Source organism: Pristis pectinata, chromosome 5 (assembly GCF_009764475.1).
Source record: "Pristis pectinata isolate sPriPec2 chromosome 5, sPriPec2.1.pri, whole genome shotgun sequence".
Taxonomy (NCBI): Eukaryota; Metazoa; Chordata; class Chondrichthyes; order Rhinopristiformes; family Pristidae; genus Pristis; species Pristis pectinata.
This window is the reverse complement of record NC_067409.1, coordinates 69,706,545-69,731,982: the sequence shown is the minus strand read 5'-3', so window position 1 is coordinate 69,731,982 and position 25,438 is coordinate 69,706,545. Positions and strand designations below refer to the sequence as shown.

At 41.4% G+C, this 25,438-nt stretch overlaps 1 protein-coding gene across 2 annotated transcripts in view; it reads left to right on the top strand.

Moving 5' to 3' along the window:
* The window catches only part of ulk4 (unc-51 like kinase 4), a 527,384-nt gene that overhangs the window by 4,262 nt on the left and 497,684 nt on the right, over positions 1 to 25,438 (top strand). For both annotated transcript variants that reach the window (XM_052015441.1, XM_052015440.1), the window contains exons 2-7: positions 4,498 to 4,658; positions 4,888 to 4,987; positions 12,690 to 12,829; positions 13,423 to 13,582; positions 22,015 to 22,116; positions 23,036 to 23,116. In XM_052015441.1, coding sequence (XP_051871401.1) covers positions 4,521 to 4,658; positions 4,888 to 4,987; positions 12,690 to 12,829; positions 13,423 to 13,582; positions 22,015 to 22,116; positions 23,036 to 23,116 — 721 coding nt within the window. In that variant the 5' untranslated portion in view covers positions 4,498 to 4,520. The remainder of the gene's footprint in view (positions 1 to 4,497; positions 4,659 to 4,887; positions 4,988 to 12,689; positions 12,830 to 13,422; positions 13,583 to 22,014; positions 22,117 to 23,035; positions 23,117 to 25,438) is intronic.

The following is a 25,438-nucleotide window of genomic DNA, read 5'->3' as shown; positions in this document are numbered from 1 at the left end:
CATATGGCAGGCAGAAGCAGATAAGTGGCCAGATTCCATCCTTGGTAGCCCAAAAATTGCAGTGATAGGGTGAGGTTGTAAATCAATATTCAATGCAGTTGAAATAATATTAAAAATGTCTTTCCAATATTTTTCCAAAAGAGGGCAGGACCCCCAAGCTCCTTTTCAACTCACAAGAGCTTCAGTTCCTGTGCTCTCTTGGAATGAACCAGAATCTTATATGCTGTTCTCCCTTTAAGCTAACCTGGTTCATTGTGAAATTTTAGAATAATACTGTGTAATATCTAAGAAAATCAAATTAAAAATATGTTGGGTATTGATAACATCCAGTAGTCCAGAAAAATTGCTAATCTGGCACCACCAAAGTCCTGAGTATGTCAGATTTTTTAAGTTTTACTGTACCTTGGGATTCTAATTAATCTCATCTGCCAATGGCATTTCATGACCCCTTTTTCTTTCTAAGGTACTCTCCTACACTTTCAATATTCCTCAAGGAGTATTCCTGTTTTCAGCTGTAATATGTTTCCTTTTTCCTTCCATCAAGCCCTCAATATCTATTGTCATCCAGGGTTCCCTAATTTTGCTAGCCTTGTCTTGCACCCTTGTGGGAACATGTTGGCCCTGAACTCTCACTTTCTCCCTTTTTAAAGATTCCCACCTGTTGGATGTTGTTTAACCGGCAAGCATCTACTCCCAACCTACTTTCACCAGGTCCGGTGTTATTAAAATTTGGACCTTAACTTGCCAACCCTCCTTATCCCTCTCTGTGACCATCTTGAAAATGGCAGAATTATAAAGCAGAACTTAAAGATGTCCAGAAGTGAGATCTGAACACTCCTAGTTACAGGGTTTTTGGATGAAGTAGAAAAGGGGGTTAAACCAGAGATGGCAGAGCAATATTGTTAGGAAAGAAAAGTGCTGCTGCAATGAGGCAAACTATACTAGGTAACGACTGAGGCCATATGGGTTGAATTGAAAAAGAAAAATGGGACAGACATCATCTTGATAACAGTCAGAGAGGTAGAAGAACAATTACATAAACACATTTCTAAAAGTGCTAAAAACAATCAAGGTAATCTAGGATTAACTAACTAGCAGAATAAAATGTTGAGAAGGAGCAGAATTCTGGAAATGAATTCAAGTGAACTCTGTCTTACTCAGTATGGCACAAACCCAATAAGATAGTTGGTATGAGGTATGAGACTTTGAGAATTAAACTGTGTAAATGGAAGAAGTGGCACTGGGAGAGTGAAAAAAGGGAAGTAATCATGACTAATGTAGATTTAGTACAGCTATGGAATTGATAAAAGAAAGACTTGGATGAAAGGTTCTCAATTAGGGCACAACTAATTTTACACAACTGAGATGTGGCAAATTCTGATACTGGAAACAGCGACGTGGAGGTAAACTATTCACAGGGTGGCACAGTGACACTAACTATGCTGCTGCCTCGCAGCTCCAGTGAGCTAGATTCAATCCTCACTGAGGGTGATGTCTTTGGAATTTGCATACATGGGTTTCCCCCCGTTGGCCTGGTCACCTCCCACTTCACAAAGACTTCTGGGAGGGTAATTGGCTATGGTAAATTACGCCTTGTGTGGATAAGTAGCAGTGGTATCTCAGCAGACTGGATTGGCATGTGAGAGAAACTAAGTTGCAGGGAAATGAGGGGGGGAATGGGAGAAATGAGATTGTTCTGCTGGAACTGGCATAGACCCGATGGGCTGAATGGCCTCTTTGTGTCATAGTAAGTAAGTAAATCAGAGCCATGGGAGGCATTCAATGAGGAGATGTCTACTTGCTAAAATAAAAAGGTAGAGCTTTGGATTCTAGACTCCAGTGGATGTTGAAGGAAACATGGTAGGACAAAAATAAAAGATCTTGACAGGTACCAAGAGCTCTGAACCACACAAAGCCAGAATAAGTATGGGAGGTGCGGAGCTGAAATTGATAAGGAAATTAGGAAGACAGTATCATGAAAAACTATTGGCAGGTAAAATCAAGGAATACTATTAGATACTCCATAAACATCTGAATGGAAGGATTAGAAAGGAAAGATTAAATTGGTAGCCTGAATCTGGAGACTGAAGGCACATTTAAAGTTATTAATGAGTACTTAGCACCTGTTTTCATAGAAGAGGGTTGACATAAGTATTGACATTGAGGAGGAAGAATGAAATATTCTAAATGATAAGCAAAGAGTGGACATATTGAGAGGATTCTTTCTGTATCATTTCCAATAAATCAGCAACCTCGATAAAGTGTTTCCCAGGATCTTCAAGGAAGCAAGAGAGGCAATAGCACTGGCTTGCAACCAGAATTTCCAATGCTTTTTGGCAATAGGTAGAGGATTGGAAGGATGCTCATGTGCTCCCATTTGAAAAGGGCAAAAGCACCAGGCCAAGTAACTATGCCAGTCAGTGTAATAGTGTTTGTAAAATTTTGGAAAAAATTCTCAGATTGTGTAAATCAGCATTTAGAAAGAGACAGGTTAATCAAAGACAGTCAGCAGAGATGGTTGTGTCTGAAGAACTTAACTGGAATTTTTAAGGAGGTATTCCTTAAAAGAATTGGCTTCTTTCCAATCTTGCACCAAGTTCTTGCATTTCATTCAGCCCTGTCAATTCATTGGTTTATGATTCCTCAGTGCTGGAGATTTGAAGTTCTTTTCCTTGAGTTTAAATTAGTTAATGGTTTTTCCTTTCTCAGACTCTGTTGTCTCCTCTTGCAAAGGAGATACAGTATTTCATGCAGTATTCATGGATTTTTGCAAGGTTTTTGATAAAATATCATGGCAGATTGATCAAGAAAGTGGCAAGTTGGATTAAAAATGGGCACCTTGGCAGAAAGCAAAAAGCTGTTGAAAGGAATTCTAGTGACTGGTGGATTCGTCAGTGGAGTTCCACAGGGATTAGTATTAAATACCCTGCTATTCATGGGATACATAAATAATTTGACTTGAATATAGGGGTCACAATAAGTTTGCCAATGACACCCAAACTGGCAGTTGAAAGTGAAGAAGAAAGTACTTCCCATCATACATTCTTTCTCACTTCCGACCTTACTGCCAATTTTTGCATCATTGGCAAATTTCTTGTGGTCCCTGTATTTGTCAAAGTATTTGTTTATTCCCATGGTTGGAGTGGATTGGCTAGCCAAAGTGGCAAATGGAATTCAATCCAGAGAAGTGCCAAATGGAATTAAATCCAGATAAGTATGAGTTATTGCTTTTGGGAGAGTTTTATCCCATCCAACATCTTGACAAGCAAGGTAATATGAAATAAATAACAGGCCACTTGGGTATTGAGGAAAAGGAGCCCACTGACAAGATCCCTTAAGGTGGTAGGTCGGGTGGTTCAGAAGGCTTATGTGATACTTGCCTCTATTGGCCAAGGCACAGAGGGCGAGAGCAGGAAAGTTATGCTGGAACTGTATAAAACACTTGTTAAGCTATAACTGAAGGCAGTTCTTATCACCATACGAGAGGAAGAACGTGGTAATGCCAAGGGAGGATTTACAAAAATGTTGTCAGGACTGGAGAATGGCAGTTACAAACATGGACTGTCAAGGCTCGAGTTGCTTTACTTGGAATAAAGGAGGCTGATGCCAGATTGAATAATGAAGGGCTGTGTCAGAGTAAAAAGAAAGGAACTATTTCCCTTAGTAGAGAGATGAGTATAAGGAGTATAAATTTAATTAGCAGGACATGGGTGGGGGGGTTGCGGATTGAGAAAAGAAAAACTTCATTGAACAAGTAATGAGGGTCTGGAATTCCACTGTATAAAAGAGTTGTGGAGGCAGAAACCTTCAAAGCATATCCCAAGTACCTGGATGAAGCATGAAGAATCATAAACTATGGGCTTAGAGTTGAGAAGTGGGATTAAAGTTATGCCCATTTGTGGCCAGCATGAACATTGAATGGCCTCCTGTGCTTTAAGTTTCTATGATCCCAACTGAGAGATGGTACCTCTATCTGTGCAGCACTCTTTCAGTCTTTTACTCTGAACTTCGCTTCAGTCTTCCTTGTTCCAAAATAAGAACTGCACTCTTGACAGTTTCTAGCATTGTTTCTATCATGCTCCAGCCCTGGCCAAGTTCTCATAAATCTTTATGGCTTCTTTCCAATCTTGCACCAAGTTCTTGCATTTCATTCAGCCCTGTCAATTCATTGGTTTATGATTCCTCAGTGCTGGAGATTTGAAGTTCTTTTCCTTGAGTTTAAATTAGTTAATGGTTTTTCCTTTCTCAGACTCTGTTGTCTCCTCTTGCAAGCCCTACCTCTCATTCTCATTCTCGTGATGCTGATTCTCATACTCTGACGATTCCAAAAACGAATGCATCCCTTTTTAACTGAGCTTTCCAATACTTCCAATTCATTTTGATTTTTTTAAATGCGTATCTAAAGTACCTTTAGAAATTTTTTATATGTTAAGTAGTGAAACGTTGGCTGTAAATAGCGTGTATCTGTGGGTAATTATTTGTTTTGTCTTATTTCAGTTGATATACTCAGAATACTCAAAATGGAAAACTTTGTCCTTTATGAAGAAATTGGAAAAGGAAATAAATCGACTGTTTACAAAGGCAGAAGAAAGGGAACTATTAATTTTGTAGCTATTTTATGTATTGACAAATCAAAAAGGCCAGAGATCACTAATAGGGTGAGTTTTCCATGATAATATCAGCAATCATTCGGCACTTTAAACACTGCACAGAATATGCAGACCTACCATATAGGTTTGTCCTGTGTTTGCACTTAGCCCGTCTCTGAGTTTGTGTTGCTTGAGGTATTGCTTTATTGGTACAGATAACTATTATATGTAGTGCTTTATATTTTGTTTTCACAATATGCAATAAGGCAAATGTTTTCAAAATATATATTTAATGTAGGTCCGACTTACTCATGGTATTGAACACCAGAATATCGTATTATTTCATGAGTGGTATGAGACAAGCAATCACCTATGGCTTGTAGTGGAACTGTGCACAGGTAAGAATTCAAATCATTGAAATAAAAACATGAAAAATTTACAAAACAGAAGGATCCCATTCATCCCATAGTGTATCTACTGGTTGAAAGAGTTAGCCAGTTTAATACTTTCTTCCAGGCCTGGGTTTGTAGTCCTGCAGGTCAAGGCTCATCGAGTACACATTCAAGTACTTTTCAAATATGGTGAAGGAGTTTCTGCCTATGGAGTCATAGAGCACTACAGCATAGAAACAGGCCCTTCACCCCATCTAGTCCATGCCAGCCTGGTTTTCTGCCCAATCCCATCTACCTGCACCCAGACCATAGCCCTCCATACCTCTCTCATCCATGCACCTATCCAAACGTCTTAAATTTTACAAGTGAATCCACATCCACCACTTCAGCAGGCAACTCATTCCACACTCATACTGCACTCCTTCAAGCTTATTGATATCTTTCCTGTAGGTTGGTGACCACAACTGCACACAATACTCTAAATGTGGCCTCACCAACATCTTGTACAACTTCAACATAACATCCCAACTCCTGTACTCAATGCCCTGATTTATGAAGGTCAATGTGTCAAAAGCTCTCTCTACGACCCTATCTGCCTGTGATGCTACTTCCAAGGAATTATGGATCTGTATTCCCGGGTCCCTTTGTTCTACCACACACCTCAGTGCCCTACCATTCACTATTGGAAGTCTTACCCTAGTTTGTCCTCCCAAATTGCATCACCTCACACTTGTCTGCATTAAATTCCATCTGCCATTTTTCAGCCCATTTTCCCAATTGGTCAGATCACTTTGCAAGCTTTGATAGCCTCTCTCACTGTCCACTACGCCTCAGTCTTGATGTCATCTGCAAATTTGCTGATCCAGTTTACCACATTGTCATCTAAGTCATTAATGTCCATGATAAACAACAACGGGCCCAGCACCGATCCCTGCGGCACACCACTAGTCACAGGCCTGCAATCAGAGAGACAACCATCTCCTACCACTCTCTGGCTTCTCCCGCTAAGCCAGACTTTCTGGTCCTTTCCAGCAGTGAGATCCAGACCCTCACCAGCCTCTGGGTGAAAATATTTTTCCACAATTCCCTCTGAACCTTTTAATTGATGACATTTAATCTATGCCCCCTGGCTTTTCACCTTTCAGCTAAGAGAAATAAATCTTTCCTATTAACTCCATGTAAACCCCTCATAAATTTGTGCACCTCAATTAATTCTCCCATCAGTGTCCCCGTTCCAAAGAAAACAACCCTATCCATTGTTTCCTTGTAGCTGTAATTTTCCAGTCCTGACAACGTCTCATAAATCTGCTCTATAACATCACCTGTATAATCACATCTTTTCTCCAACTGAGACAACATTCGATCTGTGGCCCAGCAAGCATTGTATATCATTCTACCATAACCTCTCTGCTGTTGTATTTTATGCCTTGCTGATAAAGGAAAGGTTCTTGTAACCCTTTTAACTGTCATCAACCTTAATAACTTGTGGACATAGACTCCCATTGTTCCTCCGCATTTCTCAATATTTTATTTATTGTGCATTCCCTGGTTGCCATTCCATACGTGCATTACTTCGCCCTTCTCGGGACTAAATTTAATTTGCCACTTTCCAGTCCAACTGATTGGAGCATTGAAAGCTTTCTTCCTCCCAGTCAACCATTTGTCCAATTTTTGTAATATTTTCAACTTTCTTTGTCGCGCCCCTTGTATTTCTGTTTAAATTATTAATGTATGCAAGAAAATGGGGAATGAGCATTAGCTTTGTGAAATCGGTAACAGCCTTCCAATCACAAAAATACCCATCAATCACAACCTTTTCTTTCTTGCTAAATGCTGTTTAAAATATTAATAAGGTTTTGGATGTACAGAAATTGGTAAATAATTTAACATTTTAATTTGTGTTGAATAGTTAACATAGTTGGGCTGCATTTCTTTATGGTTTTGCCACATTTTCATGTATGAAGTTGTTGCCATGAAGAAAAACAGTCGATTATTTGTAAAATAAATTTTTAATTGTCTTTTCTCAGTTGATTGAGTTTCATGTCTGAGCAAAAAGGTTTGTGTTCCAGTCCCAATGAGGGACCTCAGCACAGAGCTGCCAGAAATACCATATGGTCCAAGACTTCTGTATTAGAAAGGAAAGTTAACTGTTGTCTGTAATTGAGATGGAACACCAATTTTCTTGTGACAGCAGTAGTAGCTGCTTTGGTATACTGGGAATCTCCAATACACCCCAACTTTTAAAAGTAGCACACGGTGATGCTGGCATTCAATATAGACTGGAGTGCTGCACTGCATGTTGAGGCAGTATGTGAGGTATGAAATTGGTGAATTGGTTTATTATTGTCACATGTACTGAGGTCCAGTGAAAAACTTGGTTTTACATGCCATCCATACAGATCATTTCATCACATCAGTACATTGAGGTAGTACAAGGGAAAAGCAACATAGAATGCAAAATAAAGTGTTTCAGTTACAGAGAAAGTGCAGTGCAGGCAAACAATAAGGTGCAAGGCCATGATGAAGTAGATTGTGAGGTCAAGAGTCCATCTTATTGTACAATGGGACTATTCAATAGTCTTAAAACAGCAGGATAGAAGCTGTCCTTGAGCCTGGTGGTACGTGCTTTCAGGCTTTTGTATCTTCCACTCAATAGGATGGGGGAGAAAAGAGAATGTCCGGGATGAGTGGGGTCTTTGATTATGCTGGCTGCTTTACTGGGGCGGTGAGAAATGTAGACAGAGTCCATGGAGGGGAGGCTAGTTTTCATTATATGATGTGCTGAGCTGTGTCCACAACTCTCAGCAGTTTCTTGTGGTTTCAGGCAGAGCAGTTGCCATACCAAGCCGTGATACACCCGGATAGGATGCTTTTTATAGTGTATCTATGAAAATTGGTGCGTGTCAACAGGCACGTGCCCAAACTCGAGGCCTATCCAATGTTCACCTGGAACAGGCGCTGGCTGGGTCCCCAGTGTCATACTGGGGGTCCAGTTGATGTTCACCCAGACTAGTGGCCCATGATGCTGGGCTTAGTCACTGGCACCTGCTTGGGCCCTTATGCTGCTGATGCTGGCCACCTCTTGGGGCCCCACTCAATACCAGGAGAGTCACTCTAACATGGATATAGTACAGGTTGATACAGGTCTTTAACTGGCACCAGCTGATACCATTATGATGGCACTAGCTGATAATAGACAACTAATGACAACAAAGCTTTTTTAAAAAAAGGTCAGGTTTCAACAATGCCCAACTATCAGATCCTGCATGATATCTTCTTTTTCCTTTCTCACTTGCTTAAGATTGTTTCATGACATATCCAAGGTTATGGGAGACAATTTGGTTAATTGACTTTGTGCTATTCCCAGGACCTTCTGTTAAATAGAGGGGGTGTGGCTACAATAAACTCCAACCATAATCTGCCCCTTATTTTTAGAATGCAATGTTAGAATTCAGCATACTGTTCAGACTGACTGCCTCCAGGGGCACTGTGAATGCTACGAAACACAAAATGTGATTTATGTCATAAAGATTCTAGGAATTATGTTTGAGGAACTAGACTATAGTTTAGGCTAATTTATTGCATAATATATTTTGAGAAGCCATTGATACTAAGAGATTCTTATTTTATAATTTCATAATGGCATATTTTATAATGTCTTCTATGGTCTATTAAATATCACTCAATTTGGATTTCTTCTCAATGTTTAGTGCAGAGTTTCAGCAGTAGTTTTAAAAACTACTTCTCATTCAAGATGGCATCTGACTCGCACAAAGTTTTGCTCCAGACTTCAGATTCAGATGAGTTTATTGTCACATACACCCGGGTGCAATGAAATTCCTTGCTCGCATGAACTGAACACTGCTTTGGTATACTTGCAGACAAACTATTAAACATTGAACCTTGCTTGAGAAGTTATCCACATGTTATTAATTAACTAAAAATGTCTTGTGCTGAGGGGACTATTGAGAATCCTGGAATGCATCCATAGTGAGTCATGAATATGAAAAATGATAGACAGGGAAAAGATCTCTGGTTCATCCAGCAACTACAGTAAAATGAAGAATTTTATTGTAGGCAAGAACTAAAAACTGATTGTAGAAATACTTTTTGTTCTTGCTCAAACCAAGGCGAGAGGCTAGAGACCAAGGATTAGAGACCAAAAGAGTAACCCATGTGTAAAGACAGGTATGGCTAAGGCTCTTGATCAATTCTTTTGTGTTTCTTTGTCAAAGAGAAGGGACAGTGAAAAGTTTTAGACAGCTATTAAGTTATGGCTAGGATAAACATAGTAAGAGAGGAAACAATGGAGTGAACCTTGGTGGTTTCATTCAGAAACTTCAGTAGACCTCAGATTTACCTGCATGTGCACTGCTTTGTGGAGTCCCGTCAGCAGAATTCAGTTACACTGTGATTCCTCATTATGCTGGTCCTAGCTAAATTACAGCATGAATTTCAAAGCAACTATGGTTGAGTTGTGTTGGAACAAATTATGGAAAATAATGTTGATTTTTATTAATGGAGCTAATATGCTCATCAATTGGTACTCTTTTCCTGTGGAGAAAGAAATCTGTGGGAGGCATGGTCCAAATATGTGGTCTGATCAGGATGAGTGTCTGCAGTTGAAAACATACTGAGTTTTCCCAAACTAGAAGCCCTGGATGAACCAGGAGATTCGCAGTCTGCTGAGGGCTAGATCTGTGGCGTTCAAGACCGGTGATCCAGAACCCCACAGAAGTCCAGGTATGACCTATGGAAGTCCATCGTGAGAACTAAAAGGCAATTCCGTGTGAAGTTAGAGACACAATCGGACGCACGACAACTGTTGCAGGGTTTGCATGCCATTACTTCCTAAAAGGCGAAGCCTAACAGCATAAATGGCGGTGATGCTTTACTCCCTGATAAGCTCAGTGCCTTTTATGCATACTTTGAAAGGGAGAATAGTGCTACATCTGTGTGAATCCCCACAGCGTCTGGCGACCATGTGACATCAGAACATCCTTCAAGAGGGTGAACCCTCGCAAGGTATCAGACCCTGATGGTGTACCTAGCAGGGTACTGAAAATCTGTGCCGACCAACTGGCTAGAGTGTTCAAAGACATCTTCAGTCTCTCACTGCTGCAGTCAGAGGTTCCCACCTGCTTCAAGAGGGCATCAATCATACCGGTACCCAAGAAGAGCAGCGTGAGCTGCCTCAATGATTATCGCCCGGTAGCACTCACATCTACTATGATGAAGTTCTTTGAGAGGTTGGTCATGGCTAGAATTAACTCCTGCCTGAGCAAGGACCTGGACTTGCTGCAATTTGCCTCCCGCTGCAGTAGGTCTACAGTGGATGCAATCTCACTGGTTCTCCACTCTGCTTTGGAGCAGCTGGACAACAGCAAAATGTACGTCAGGCTGCTGTTCATTGATTACAGCTCTGTGTTCAACATCATCATCCCCTCAATACCAATCAACAAGCTTCAAAACCTGGGCCTCTGTACCCCCCTCTGCAACTGGATCCTCGACTTCCTTATCAGGAGAACACAGTCAGTGCAGATCAGTAATAATATCTCCTCCTCGCTGACAATCAACACAGGTGCACCTCAAGGATGCTTGCTTAGCCCACTGCTTTATTCTCTCTACAATCATGACAGTGTGGCTAAGCCCAGCTCAAATGCAATCTATTAATTTGCTGATGACACCATTGTTGTTGGTAGAATCTTAAGTGGCAATGAGGAGGTGTACAGGAGTGAGATTGATCAGCTGGTTGAATGGTGTTGCAGCAACAACCTCGCACTCAATGTCATCAAGACCAAGGAATTGATTGTGGACTTGAGGAAGGGGAAGTCAGGAGAACACACATCAGTCTTCGTTGAGGGGTCAGGAGTGGAAAGGGTGAGCAGCTTCAAGTCCCTGGGCGTCATCATCTCAGAGGATCTATCTTGAGCCAAACACAATGACGCAATTACGAAGAAGGTGTGTCAGCGGCTCTACTTCATTAGATGTGTGAGAAGATTTGGTATCGCCAAAGACTCTTGAAGATTTCTAAAGATGGACAGTGGAGAGAATTCTGACTGGTTGCATCACTGCCTGGTATGAAGGCTCCAATGCACAGGATCAAAAGAGGGTGGAGAGGGTTATAGACTCAGCCAGCTCCATCACAGACAGAACCCTCCCTGCCATCGAGGACATCTTCAAAAGACGGTGCCTCAAGAAGGCCGCATCCATCATTCAGGACCCTCACCACCCGGACATGCCCTCTTTACGTTACTACCACCGGGGAGGATGTACAGGAGCCTGAACACAAACACTCAATGTTTCAGGGACAGCTTCTTTCCCCCTCTGCCATCAGATTTCTGAACTGTCCATGAACGCTACCTCGTTTTTCCTCTTTTGTACCATTTATTTTTGAAACTTATAGTAGTTTTTATGTCTTTATGTCTTGCACTGTACTACTGCCGCAAAACAACAAATTTCATGACATATGTCAGTGATAATAAACCTGATTCTGATTGCCCCCCTCTCTCCCAAAAGGGTGTGTTGATTCCCGAAGTCTGTGCAAGCATTTCACCATGCTCATCTTTTATTCTCCCTTCTGATGGTTGCTGTCCCTGGACTCCACACACTCCCTTGTTTGCACTGCTGTCTCTGTCCTCTTTGTCTCTCTCCCTCTCCCTTCTTTCCAGATTGGATGTCTCAAACAGAAAGAGTCAGAATCTGATGGGGAGTGTATGATGGAATTTGGCATTGATGACCAAGGGCAGAAAACTATGGGAAAGGTCTAATATAATGGAATAGGTACCTTTGTCAAAATGCAGTTAAGGGATGTCATTTGGGACGAGCTAGGAGAATACTGTGTGGTTTCTGAATTCCGCAGGAAGGACGTAGTAGCACAGCGTACAAATAAATTTTAAGATATATCTTAGTTTGCTTCAAGTGAGTGTTGCTAAGGCTGAGCAAGTTTAGTTCGTAAAGATTGGATAGGATTGGGTTGATTTCTTTAGAACAGAAATTAGAGGGGAGTTACAAATGTTGTACATAAAATTCAAAGGAGCTAGATGAAGTGAGTGGGACCCAAAACTAGGCATAGATTTCAAGTAAGTGATGGAAAGGAGGGGATCTGGAACTCGGTCCGTGAAAAGAAGGCAGAGGTAGAAACGGAATTCATTTTAACAAGTGCTGAAACAAACAAGGCTTAGAATACTGATCATGAGCTGGAAAAAAGAGAAGTAATCAGAATAACTTTTTCTTGTCTTGTAAGTATCCGATAGGCCAAATTGCTGCCTCTGTGTTCTAAACATCAATGCTTTAATTCCCTTTTAACTTGGAGCACGCTACACATTGAATACAAAAGCTGAGTGCGAAAATAATGTTCATTCATTTCCCAATGCACTTAATACTCAAAGTACATCTGAAGCGATTTATTCAAGATTCAATGTAGGTTCGGGAAATGTGAAATGAGGGCTGAAAATGCTGGAAGTACTCAGCAGGTCAGGAGAGAGAAAAACAGTTAACTTTTTAGGTCATTGCCCCATTATCCAATGAATAGATGAGGAATGACTGAGTGCCTTCACTTGTTGACAATACCTTTATCTCCACAAATACTGCTCGACTTGGTGAGTATTTCCACTTCTTCCCAGTTTTTGCTTAAAGATGTCAACATTGTATTCATTTTTTGATTTTTGTTGCATCCAGTCTGTTCATCCTGTGATGTCTGTTGCAGGAGGCTCTTTGGCAATGATTATCGCCCAAGATGAATACCTACATGAGGATGTAGTTAGACAGTTTGGTATTGATCTAGTGATGGGTTTGCACCACATTCACGAGCTGGGCATCATATTTTGTGATCTTAATCCTGCTAAGGTAAATGACACTTCTGAATTATATAAGGGTTAATTGCATCTTTGGTTCAATAATAAATATGATTGGTTCCTTTTTTTTTGTAATTGACCTTATTTCTGCTGTATTTTTTTCCTTGCCATCCCTAATCAAATGGCTAGTTCCCTTAAAAGACTGATTTGACTTGGGCACTTTCCACATTTTGCCTTTTCTCTCAGAATTAGTTGTCATTGTTTTTAATTGCCCTGTGGTCTCCACCTTGGAATTCCCTCCCTTTCTCCTATTGCTTCACTTCTCTCTCTTTTTAAAGATGTTGATGTATCAACCAATTGCAGAAAGTTTTTGGCCGCCCATCTCAACATCTTGTTTGATTGGGCATCATTTTTTCCCCCCTTGTGCTTCTGAAATACAGTTTGACATTTTATTGCTATGTGCTTGATAAGTAAAAGCTGTAAGAGCAAATGATAAACTGGTTTGTCAGATTTATGGCTATAAATTTAAATCATAATGTGGCACAAAAAGTGTACTTTATATGGTATTTTTCTGAAGATTGCACATCATTTTACAAAGTTATTTTATATTATTATATTCTCTAAATTTCTTTTGCTGTTCTACAGATATTGGTCGATGGACCAGGCACTCTGAAGTACAGTAACTTCAGTCTAGCCAAGGCAGAAGGAGAGAATCTAGAGGAGTTCTTTGCACTGATTGGCACAGATGATGATGTAAATGAAAATAATGAAGACACGTGGAAGAAATCCCAAAGTCGAACTCGAGGTAACAATCTGTTTAAAAACATGCCTAAAGAAGTTTCGTGGATGATGAGAAACTTGAGACTTCCTGTTAAACTTGGGACATAAGAGATTATGGTTGTCTAATCATAGTTAACCATGAAATACAGTAAATGGTAGAAATGCTCAGCAGGCATGACAATATCTGGGGGCGGTGGGGGGGTGGGGGAAGAAAGTGTTAGTTTTTCAGGTTACTGCTCTTCATTCATATCTTTCCATGATGCTATCCTTACCCTTTCCGGCCATACGTGGAGACCTCAATGTTCCTTTCGAATACAGGTAACCACCGTGTTATGGCTGTTCAGGTCATTGAAATCTGCCCTTATAGAATTCATAAATCACTGCCCAAAAATTCGAGGTACTGAATAAAATTCACTCTCATGGTATTTATGTGGGGATAAAAAAGTAAATACAAAAAACACAATTTATTCTTTTTCAACTTGCATTTCTTGATGCATGTGCATATGCTGCGGCTTCACGTTCTGGAGAATTGCAATATAGACTTTTCTCGGAACACAGTCATCGATAATGGAACTCTGAGGGATATTGTAGCACCTCTGTAATCATTCTATTTGGGGCTGAGTATTGCAACAGAGTGTATATCCTCTAAGTCTGAGTATTTGCCAACAGAGTCATTGAGAAAGCCAACTTTAGCAATAATTGTTTTCTTGAACTGTTACACACAAGAAATTTGGCACGAGTGTAGCTGATGTGCATCCTACTGTGCATTTGCCCCTTGAGGAATATCTGTCATCTTGGTTATCTGAGTATCACTGGATTTTAGCCTAATGATTTTCACAGTATCCTGCAAAATTTTTTGTTAATCCAATTACGTAAGAATTTATTCTAAAGAATTGCACTTATTGAATTCTATTTCTAACAAAATATAAGTAATAAGTTAAATAAAAGTGTTAATCTCTCAAATGTAGCATTCAGGTTGCTGAATTTGCAACTATTATAAGATTTGAACACAGAATGTAGATTGATGCTTTGTTGCGGTTCACAAATCGTCCAAAGCCATTCTTTTATGTTCAGGGCAAAAGGTGGGTTCAAAAGTAGACCAACTTTTTTGTGAACTAAAATCTGCCATTTTGGTTTTAACATGACCAGGTTTAACAACAATGTTCTTCAGCTAGATTAACAGATAATAAAAGTGTGTTTGGGTATTAACAGGAAGAACATACAATAATATACACAGTTACACAGTCGTGTAATAAACTTCCGTATGTATCTGGTGGGTTTAAAGGGAGCGGGAAGTGTGCAAGCACTCCAGACCCCAGCTCTGGCCACAAATGTACCTACACTCCTGATAAGTGATGTTCTGGAACCAAACCGTGGCTCTGGCTACAAACACACACCCTATTGGCACTCTGGAATGCAAGTGGGGCTCAATCCCTGCTTGGGTTCAGGGCTAATGGGTAAGCCAGATACTGGATCATCACAATGTCTAATCAGATGCCAGGTTATTGGAGTTTTACTGCGTAACCTTTCTTTGGTGCACAGGCTGCAGTCTGTACCATGTATAAAGTGCACTGAGGTTGCTCCACTTGGCTACTCTGATATCATCTCACAAATCTACAAATTAGAAGGACCTGGGCAGTAGTTTCTAATCCCACCCTCCTCCCCCTTACCTGCCAAAATGCATGTCATCCTGACCTGGAAATATATCACTGTTCCTTCATTGTTGCTGGATCCCTATATATCAGCACTGTGGGAGCACCTTCACTAGAAGGACTGCAGCAGTGTAACAAGGCAACTCACCACCTGCACCACCTCAAATCTAATTAAAAATGGTCATATGTGCTCAGCAACTCCCAGATCCTGAAGAAAATGAATAAGTAAAAAAACTTCAAGGAGAAAGATTTGCATTTATATGGCTTCTTTCATGAACCAGCCAGCCAACTGATAACTTTTTTCCCCAAGAGTGCTTACCATTATCATGCAGGAAATGTCCGAGCCAAGGTGTAGGTAGCAAGCTCTTGTAAATAGCAATTTGATAATGACCATATAATCTGTTTTTCTGATGTTGATTGAGAGAGAAATATTGGCAGGAGTATTCGTGAGAACTTCCCTGCTCTCTGAAATAGTGACTTTGGTTCTTTCATGATTATCTTGGAAACCAGATGCACACTTTGTTTGATACTTTACTGAAAGTTGGCACCTCCAATAGCACAGTGCCACTGCACTGTTGTGTCAAGTTAGATTGTGTGCAAGGCATCTGGATTGTGGTTTGAATCTGTAACCTCCTGGTGGTAGCGACTGAGCCACAGTTAACTCAAAGGTTTGTTTGACATTCACCACTTTCTCTTGTCCATTGTGGAAGGTGAAAACTAACTAGTTGTCAATTCAGTGCACTGGCTAAGACAACTTGCTCAAATTTACTTGCTGAAAGGTGGACTGAAGCAATGAGAGACAAGGAGATACTGAAACAGCACAATATTTATGCAGAAAAAAGCGTAAATTTTCCAATGTATTTATTTTAGAATCTCATGAGGAGGAAGACTTTGTATGAAATACTTGGACAGTTTTATTTACTTTTATTTGATGAGCTTCAAGAAGCAACATGCATGGATTTTGCAATGGCCAAAAGATATTTAGTCTTGATCCCTGAGAACTTTGTGACACTTTATACATAAAGTGCATTTTGCATTGCAAAATAAAAATACACTGTTGGAAATATTATTTTTCTGGTGCGTAGGACCAGGCATTGCAGCTGGATTATTGCCTGATCCTGTAGCCTTTGCTATTATCTATGCAGGTGCTCATGAATCACAGACATCCAGATTATATTCTTGAGGCAGTTTTTTTTACTGGTGAAAGTTTCTTCTTAACTGATATAATGCATTTCCATGCTGTCATCCACAACCATGTTTTATCCTAATTTGGGCATTTTCAACATTGTTCCCTGTTCTTCAGATTCAGATTTGAACAGTTACACCGCCATGGTTCAGGATGGAGGACTTGCCTTGTTTCCATTTTAGAGGCATGGATATCAAATATTTTCTTTGTTGTGAATGGCGTTACATTGATTTTATACATTTAGTTCAGACACACGACTAACATGGGAAAGGTCAAGATAGAATTGTGCAGCATAGAAATGGGCCATTTCGGCCACCTCATCCATGCCAACCTTTATGCCGATCTACACCAATTCCATCTGCTCCTTTCCTACCCAAGAAGCTATCCAAACACCTTTTAACCATAGAACCATACAGCACAATACAGGCCCTTCAGCCCACCATGTTGTGCCGACCTTCAAACCACTCCTAAGACTAACTAACCCCTTCCTCCCACATATCCCTCTATCTAAATTCCTCCATATGCTTATCTAACAATCTCTTGAACTTGACCAACGTATCAGTCTCCACCACCACCCCAGGCAATGCATTCCATGCACCAACCACTCTCTGGGTGGAAAAACCTCCCTCTAACATCTCGCATGAACTCCCCCCCATTACCTTAAAGCCATGCCCTCTTGTATTGAGCATTGGTGACCTGGGAAAGAGGCACTTGCTGTCCATCTATTGCTCTTAATATTTTGTATACCTCTATCATGTGTCCCCTCATCCTCCTCCTCTTCAATGAGTAAAGCCCTAGCCCATTTAGTTTCTCCTCATAATCCATACTCTCTAATCCAGGCAGTATCCTGGTAAATCTCCTCTGCACCCTCTCCAGCGCCTCCACATCTTTCCTATAATGAGGCGACCAGAACTGTACACAGTACTCTAAGTGTGGTCTAACCTGAGTTTTGTAATGCTGCATCATTACTTCGTGGCTCTTAAACTCAATCCCACGATTTATGAAAGCTAACACATCATAAGCTTTCTTAACTACCCTATCCACCTGTGAGGCAACTTTCAGTGATCTGTGGATATGAACCCCCAGATCCCTCTGCTCCTCTACACTGCCCAGAATCCTGCCATTTACCTTGTATTCCGCCTTGGAGTTTGTCCTTCCAAAGTGTACCACTTCACACTTCTCCGGATTGAACTCCATCTGCCACTTGTCAGCCCAGCTCTGCATCCTATCAATATCCTTCTGTAAGCTTCGACAGCCCTCCACACTATCCACAACAGCACCGATCTTTGTGTCATCTGCAAACTTGCTAACCCACCCTTCTAACCCCTCATCTAAGTCATTAATAAATATCACAAAAGTAGAGGTGCCAGAACCGATCTTTGTGGGACACCACTAGTCACAGCCCTCCAATCCGAATGCACTCCCTCCACCACAACCCTCTGCTTTCTACAGGCAAGCCAATTCTGAATCCACACGGCCAAGCCTCCCTGGATCCCTTGGTCTCTGACCTTCTGAAGAAGCCTACCATGCGCAACCTTGTCAAACGCCTTACTAAAATCCATGTAGACCACATCTACTGTACTACCCTCATCAATCTTCCTGGTCACCTCCTCTAAGAACCCTTATCAGGCTAATGAGGCAAGATCTTCCCTTCACAAATCCATGCTGGCTGTCCCCAATCAGTCCATGATTCTCTAAATGCTCATAGATCCTATCTCTTAGAATCCTTTCTACCAGCTTACCCACTACAGACATAAGACTCATTGGTCTGTAATTCCCTAGACTATTCCTACTACCTTTTTTGAATAAGGGGACAACATTCGCCAACCTCCAATCCTTCGGTACTATCCCCATGGACAACAAGGACTCAAAGATCCTAACCAACGGTTCAGCAATCTCCTCCCTAGCCTCCCTAACAGCTCCAACACATCCTCTCTCTTGATATCTACATACTCTGGAACATTACCCTTACCAACACTGTCCTCAGCGTCATCAAGACCCCTCTCCTTAGTGAATATTGAAGAGAAATATTCATTGAGAACTTCACCCACTTCCACAGCTTCCAGGCACAGCTTCCCACCTTTGTCTCTAATCAGACCTACCTTTACTCTAGCCATCCTTCTGCTCTTCACGTACGAGTAAAAAGCCTTGGGATTCTCCTTAACCCTACTCGCCAAAGCCTTTTCATGTCCCCTTCTTAAGTTCCCTCCTTGCTACTCTATATTCCTCACGAGCCCTGTCTGATCCTTGCTGCTTACACCTCATGTATGCTGCCTTCTTCTTCCTAACTAGTTTTTCCACCTCTCTTGTCACCCATGGTTCCTTCACTCTGCCATTCCTTCTCTGCCTCACCGGGACAAATTTATCCCTAACATCCTGCAAAAGATCCCTGAACATCGACCACATCTCTATAGTACATTTCCCTTCAAAAATGTCATCCCAATTCACACTCTCAAGTTCTCGCCTTATAGCCTCATAATTTGCCTTTCCCCAATTAAATATCTTCCCTTCCTCTTTGCTCCTATCCTTGTCCATGACAATTCTAAAGGTTATGGAGCAGTGGTCGCTGTCCCCCAAATGCTCACCCACCGATAGATCTATCACCTGACCGGGTTCATTACCTAAAACTAGATCAATATGGCATCCCCTCTAGTTGGCCTATCAACATACTGTGACAGGAATCCGTCCTGGACACACTTAACAAACTCCACCCTGTCTAAACCTTTGGCACTAAGCAGGTGCCAATCAATATTTGGGAAGTTGAAGTCTCCCACTATAATAACCCTGTTATTTTTGCATCTTTCCAAAATCTGCCTCCCAGTCTGCTCCTCATTATCCCTACTGCTACCGGGGGGCCTATAGAATACTCCCAGTAGAGTAACTGCTTTCTTGTTCCTAACTTACACCCATATTGACTCTAGAGAGGATCCTTCTACATTATCCACCCTTTCTGCAGCTGAAATAGTATCGCTGACCAGTATCGCCACCCCTCCTCCTCTTCTTCCTCCCCATCCCTTTGAAAACCAGGAATATTCAATATCCATTCCTGCCCTGATGTCAGCCATGTCTCTGTGATAGCCACAATATCGTAGTCCCATGTACTTATCCAAGCCCTCAGTTCATCTCCCTTATTCCTGATGCTTCTTGCATTTAAGTAAATGCACTTTAGCCCATCCACCTTACTACTTTTATAGCCTGTACTCTGCTTCTTCTTCCTCAAAGCCTTTCTACCTGTTAGATCTGACCTTTCCCCATCCTCTTCTTCCTCTGACCTACTCCTCCGGTTCCCATCCCCCTCGCAAACTAGTTTAAACCCTCCCGAATGACCCTAGCAAACCTGGCTGCAAGGATATTGGCCCCTCTCAGGTTCGGGTGTAACCCGTCCTCTCTGTACAGATCCCACCTTCCCCTGAAGAGATCCCAATGATCCAAAAATCTAAAACCTTCCCTCCTGCACCAACTTCTCAGCCACACATTTATTTGCCATCTCCTCCTATTCCTACCTTCACTATTGCGTGGCACTGGCAGCAATCCCAAGATTGCTACCCTTGAGGTCCTATTCTTCAGCCTTCTGCCTAGCTCCCTGAACTCACTTTTCAGGACCTCATCTCTCTTCCTACCTATGTCGTTCTGGCTGTTCTCCCTCCCTCTCAAGAATCCTGTGGACCCGATCAGTGACATCCCGGACCCTGACACCTGGGAGGCAACATACCATCCGGGATTCATGCTCACTGCCACAGAACCTCGTATCTGTTTCCCTGACTATCGAATCCCCTATCACTACTGCCTTCCTCTTCTCCTCCCTTCCCTTCTGAGCAGCAGGACCGGTCCCAGTGCCAGAGACCTGGCTACTGCTGCTAGGCCCCTGCAGGTCATCCCCCTCAACAGCTTCCAAAGTGGAAAACCTGTTATTGAGGGGAACAGCCTCCAGGGTCCTCTGTACTATCTGCCTGTTCGTTTTCTTTTTCCTTTTCTCTGCCCTGATAGTCACCCTTCTATCTACTTCCTGGACTCCAGAAGTACCTGCTGTAAGGGGGGTGACTGTCTCCTGATGTACAGTATCTACATAATTCCCTCCCTCCCTGATGCTCCACAGTGTTTGAAGCTGCAACTCCAGCTCATCAATTTTGAACCGAAGTTCCTCCAGCCTCAAGCACTTACTGCAGATGTGGCCATTGTGGGCTGCAGCAAGGTCCACGATCTCACACGTCTAGCAGCTGCAGCACACCACCATGTCCTCCATGCTGTAATTGTATCTGCCCCTACCACCTGCTCTGGCAGCTCATTCCAAGATATTCAGTACACTGTGTTTGGAAAAACCTACCCCTCAGATCTTCTTTAAAGTTCTTTCATCTCACCTCAAACCTGTGTTCTCTGGTTCTTGTCTCCCCTTGTTGTCTCGAAATTAAGTTCTCACTTCTGTCCGCTGTAAAGTAACACAGTGCCACGAGGTCAATTCGATAAAACACGTTTATTAGCAGTGCACTGCTAAGGAAAGGTCTCTCAGCACTTGTTAAGAGTCGCTTCCCGAGATCACCTTGTACAAAGGAGCAGACAGAAATTTATACAGATATTGTTACGCACACTTAATGCATGTGGCGCCGTGAGTTTCGGTCAAGCCACAGAGATCCCGAGACAGACATCGCACCTATTGTCCAGCATAATTGAGTTATAATCAAGAAATTCAAAGACAGGTATCACCCCTCATTGTTTAGGACAAGCTTCCCACTCGTTGTTTATTACACCCAGTACCCCTATTGTCTAGCATAACGGGGCTGAAACCAAGGTTCCGGACACAGTAATTAACACCTTATCCATTGTCAGCAGCTTGCGTGCTCTTGCTTGCGAGGTATTTTTTTCTATCAGCTATAGGTATGGTTACAGTTTTTAACCCTTTACTTCCTCACCCTGCCCTTGGAAAGAGATTCGATCTGTCCTATCTTTGCCCTTCATAAGTTTATAAACCTCCATAAGCTCACTCCTCAGACTCCTATGATCCAGTGAAAATAAACCTAGCCTGTTTATAACTATCACCCTCCATTTCAGGCCACATCTTGGTGAACCTCTTCTGCACTCTCTCTGTTGCTATCACATCCTTCCTGTAGTATGGTGACCAGAACTGTATACAATACTACAGTGTTTTGTACAACTGCATCATAATGTCCCAACTCTTATATTCAATGCCTCGGCCTATGAAAGTCATGTGTGAAGCACTTTGGGCTTGGAGATAATAGGGGACTAGTTTAGCAAAAGGGGAAAAATTGCATGGCATATTCTTTGAGATATGGGGTAAAAGATTACAGTCAATTTGAGAGGTCTGTAGGATGGGGAGGGATAAATTGAATGTCCTGTTAAGCAATGAAGATAAAATGATGGAGAAAATGTGGTTAATTCAGATTATTTAACTGTTGGTGCTAGATGTGATTCCAAATTACTTGAGCAGACTGTAAATGGCTAATAAGCACTGGGCTATTCTGGATATGATTACTACAAAGATTTGAGTGATATTGAAGTTGACTTGGCAAAGTACCCACTCCCCCATGAAAAGCATGTGTTTCAAGAAACTGAGTGCTAGTCAAGATATTTTGATGTGTTATTTGATAAATCTGTCCTTTTCAGGGTCCACAATGTATATGGCTCCTGAAGTTGTGAAGGGTGAAGATTATTCTCCAGTCAGTGATTTATGGTCTCTGGGCTGTGTACTGTACGAAATGTTTACAGGTTTGTTTTGATTGATGTTCACTTCTTCTCCATCAGCCTGATCCATACAAGATTTATTTGTGTGTTTGTTGTTGGTGCCAATCCATATAACCATTTTGATCTTTATTTGCAATTTTTTTTTAAAGTCTGAGGTGGGAGACTCAAGTCAAGGCTGTAACAATACTGCTGTCTTGTATTATTGCTGTAATTTAAGATGCTTAAAATACAAAACATAAAATGCAATTGCTAGATGGAAAGTCAATGTTATAATATTGACTGGAATGTTATAATAGAATGATCAGGGAAATATTGCATTACATAATTTACTTCTCTGTTTTTACATTTCATATGTATGTAAAGTCTACAGTTGTGACAGTATTTGGCTGTAATGTACCTTGTGCTAAATAAAATGCAAAGTCTACAAATTCAACAGGTCTTGACACTAGTCAATAACTAACAACAGTAATTAACAATTGCACTTGGGAATGTCCATGGGAAGTTGGAGGAATTGTCCCAGCTTACAATAAGTAGATGGTGTTCTGAATCCTTTGGGCTGAGGGACATTGGGCATTTTACCTGTGCCTTTACTGTGCAACTTGGTATTACTTATTGATCAGGAAATACTTGTGCTATCCCAAGGTGAAATGGGTGGAATTTAATGATCCACTGTTATCATTATTTGATTTATTGACCATAATAATCAAACTTATAAATAACTGGTTTGTTAATGTAAATATTGATAGGTAGATATAAAGAATCCAAAGCCAATTTTTTGTGTAATTCAGCAGCACAGTTAAGTCATGCTATAACTTATAGAGATTGAGAAAGCAAATGATCAAAGGTGTTTTTGGATTGGTGCAGGGAGATTGTGATCATGTGGTATCACTTGCATTGTTGGTAACATTCAAAATTGTTCATAGTTGTTTATTTTTACTCACAGGAAAACCACCATTTTTCTCAGAAAACTTGTCTGAGTTGGTGGAGATGATTTTGCATGAAGATCCACTACCACCCAAACAAGGTTCAGAAAATTTTTAAGATATTTTGTGAATTGTTGAAGTTGATGCTTGATAATAACTGTTCCTGTACTGACTCAGTAGAACAGCTGTCTCAGTGTCAGAGCCCAGTTTCAATCCTGACCTTTGGTTTTGTCTGTGTGGAGTTTGCACGTTCTCCCTGTGACTGTGTGGGTTTCCTCTGGGTGCTCTGTTTTTTTCCCATATCTCAAAGGTATGCGGGTTGGTAGGTTAAGTGGCCACTGTAAATTGCCCTAGTGTCTAGGGTAGTGGTAGGATCTGAAGGGGATTGATGATAATGTGGCAAGAATGTTTAAAACAAATATAGCTGACTTCCCAACTGATCAAGATTCCCCTGTAATCTACGATAACGTTCTTCACTGTCAACAATACCTCCTAATTTCATGTCATCCGCAAACTTACTGATCAAGCCTTGTGCATTTGCATTCAAGTCATTTATATAATGAATAACAAGGGTTCCAACACTGATCCCTGTGTCACACTACTGGTCATTGGCCTCCATTTCGAGAAACAACCTTCAACCACTACCCTCTGCTTCCTACCTTTAAGCCAATTTTGAATCCACCTAACTAGCTCTCCCTGGATTCCATGGGATCTAACCTTCAAGACCAGCCTACCATGTGGGACCTTGTTGAAGGCCTTGCTAAAGTCCAAGTGGACAACCTCCACTGCCCCACCCAAAACTACCTTTTTAGTTACCTCTTCAAAAAAAAACTCTAAAAGGTTTGTTGAACATGAGTTTCCATGCAGAAAGCCATGTTGACTCCTCCTGGTTGTGGAGTTCTCTTTTTCCAACTTGAAGGCTTATTTGCCCACCTTGGCTTTTTATTATTTGAAAATGGTAATTGGAGATGCATGAAGCGAGTCTGGTTGAGGAACAGGACAGCAGTACAAATCAGAGGGGGAACAGTGAGAGATGGTCTTAGAACTCCCTATGAAGAGAGTAATTGGAACTTATTTGTTCCTCTTCCACTTTTTCTTTCAAGTGTGTATAAATCTCAGGGTGGCACTGTCCAAATGTACCCTGCACTTGTATTGCATATAGAAATGCAGTAGAAAATGGAGTTTCTTGAGGAGGTGACCAAGGTGATTGAGGGTAAGGAAGTGGATGTTGTCTACATGGACTATCATCCATAAGGCATTTGACAAGGTCCTTCGTGGTAGGTTGAATAGGAAAATTTAAGATGCTTGGGATCCACTGTGACTTGGTAGTTTGAATTTAGAGGACTAAATTCTGGCTAGAGGACTGTGATCATTGGTGTTCCACAGCGGTCAGTGCTGGGACCTCCGTTTTGATGTCTATAAATGATGTGGATGAAAATGTAGATGGGTGGGTTAGTAAGTTTTCAGACGACATAAAAATTGATGGGGTTGTGCAGGGTGAAGAAGGGCATCAAAGGACACAGCAGGATATAGATCAGTTTCAGATATGGGCGGAAAAATGGCAGATGTAGTTTAATCCAGACAAGTGTGAGGTGTTGCATTTTGGGAGGTCAGATATAGGGGAACGTATACAGTTAATGGTAGGACCCTTAACAGCGTTGGGGTCCAAGTTCACAAGTCCTTGAAAATGGCAATGCAAGTAAATAGAGTTATAAATGAGGAGTATAATATGCTTGCCTTCATTGCTAGGGGCACAGAGTATAAGAGTCAGGAAGTTATGTTGCAGTTGTATAAAACATTGGTTAGGCAACACTTGGGTTGTTTTATCTGGAGCTTTGGAGGCTGAGAGGAGACCTGATAGAAGTTTAAAAGATTATGAGGGGCATAGATAGGGTAGACAGCTAGAATCTTTTTCCCAGGGTAGAAATGTCAAATACAAAAGGGGATAGCTTTAAGGTGAGAGGGGGAAGTTTAAAGAAGATAGGCAGGGCAAGCTTTTTTATTCAGAGAGTGGTTTGTGCTGGAGCAGGCTGCTAGGAGTAGTGGTGGAAGCAGATATGATAGTGGCTTTCAACAGGCTTTTAGATGGGCACATGAATATGCAGGCAGAAGGAATTATTTTAATTTGGCATCATGCTCGGCACAGATGTTATGGGCCAAATGGCTTGTTTCTGTTATGTACTGTTCTATGTTCTAAGGTAAATTGATCTTGAAGCATCCAGATTCTGTGTGCTATGCTTGTCATGGTATCGTCTTCAGGTGTGGTTGAAAAAGAGCCACTTCTTTTACTGTCCTCCCAACACATTTGAAAGGGACCATGTTGAGTCATCAATGTCCAGGACAGGATATTACCTTTCAGATGTGGAAAGTTTATAATTTTTACGTGGTTTGTGTTTCTATACAGGCATTCCCCGGGGTATGGA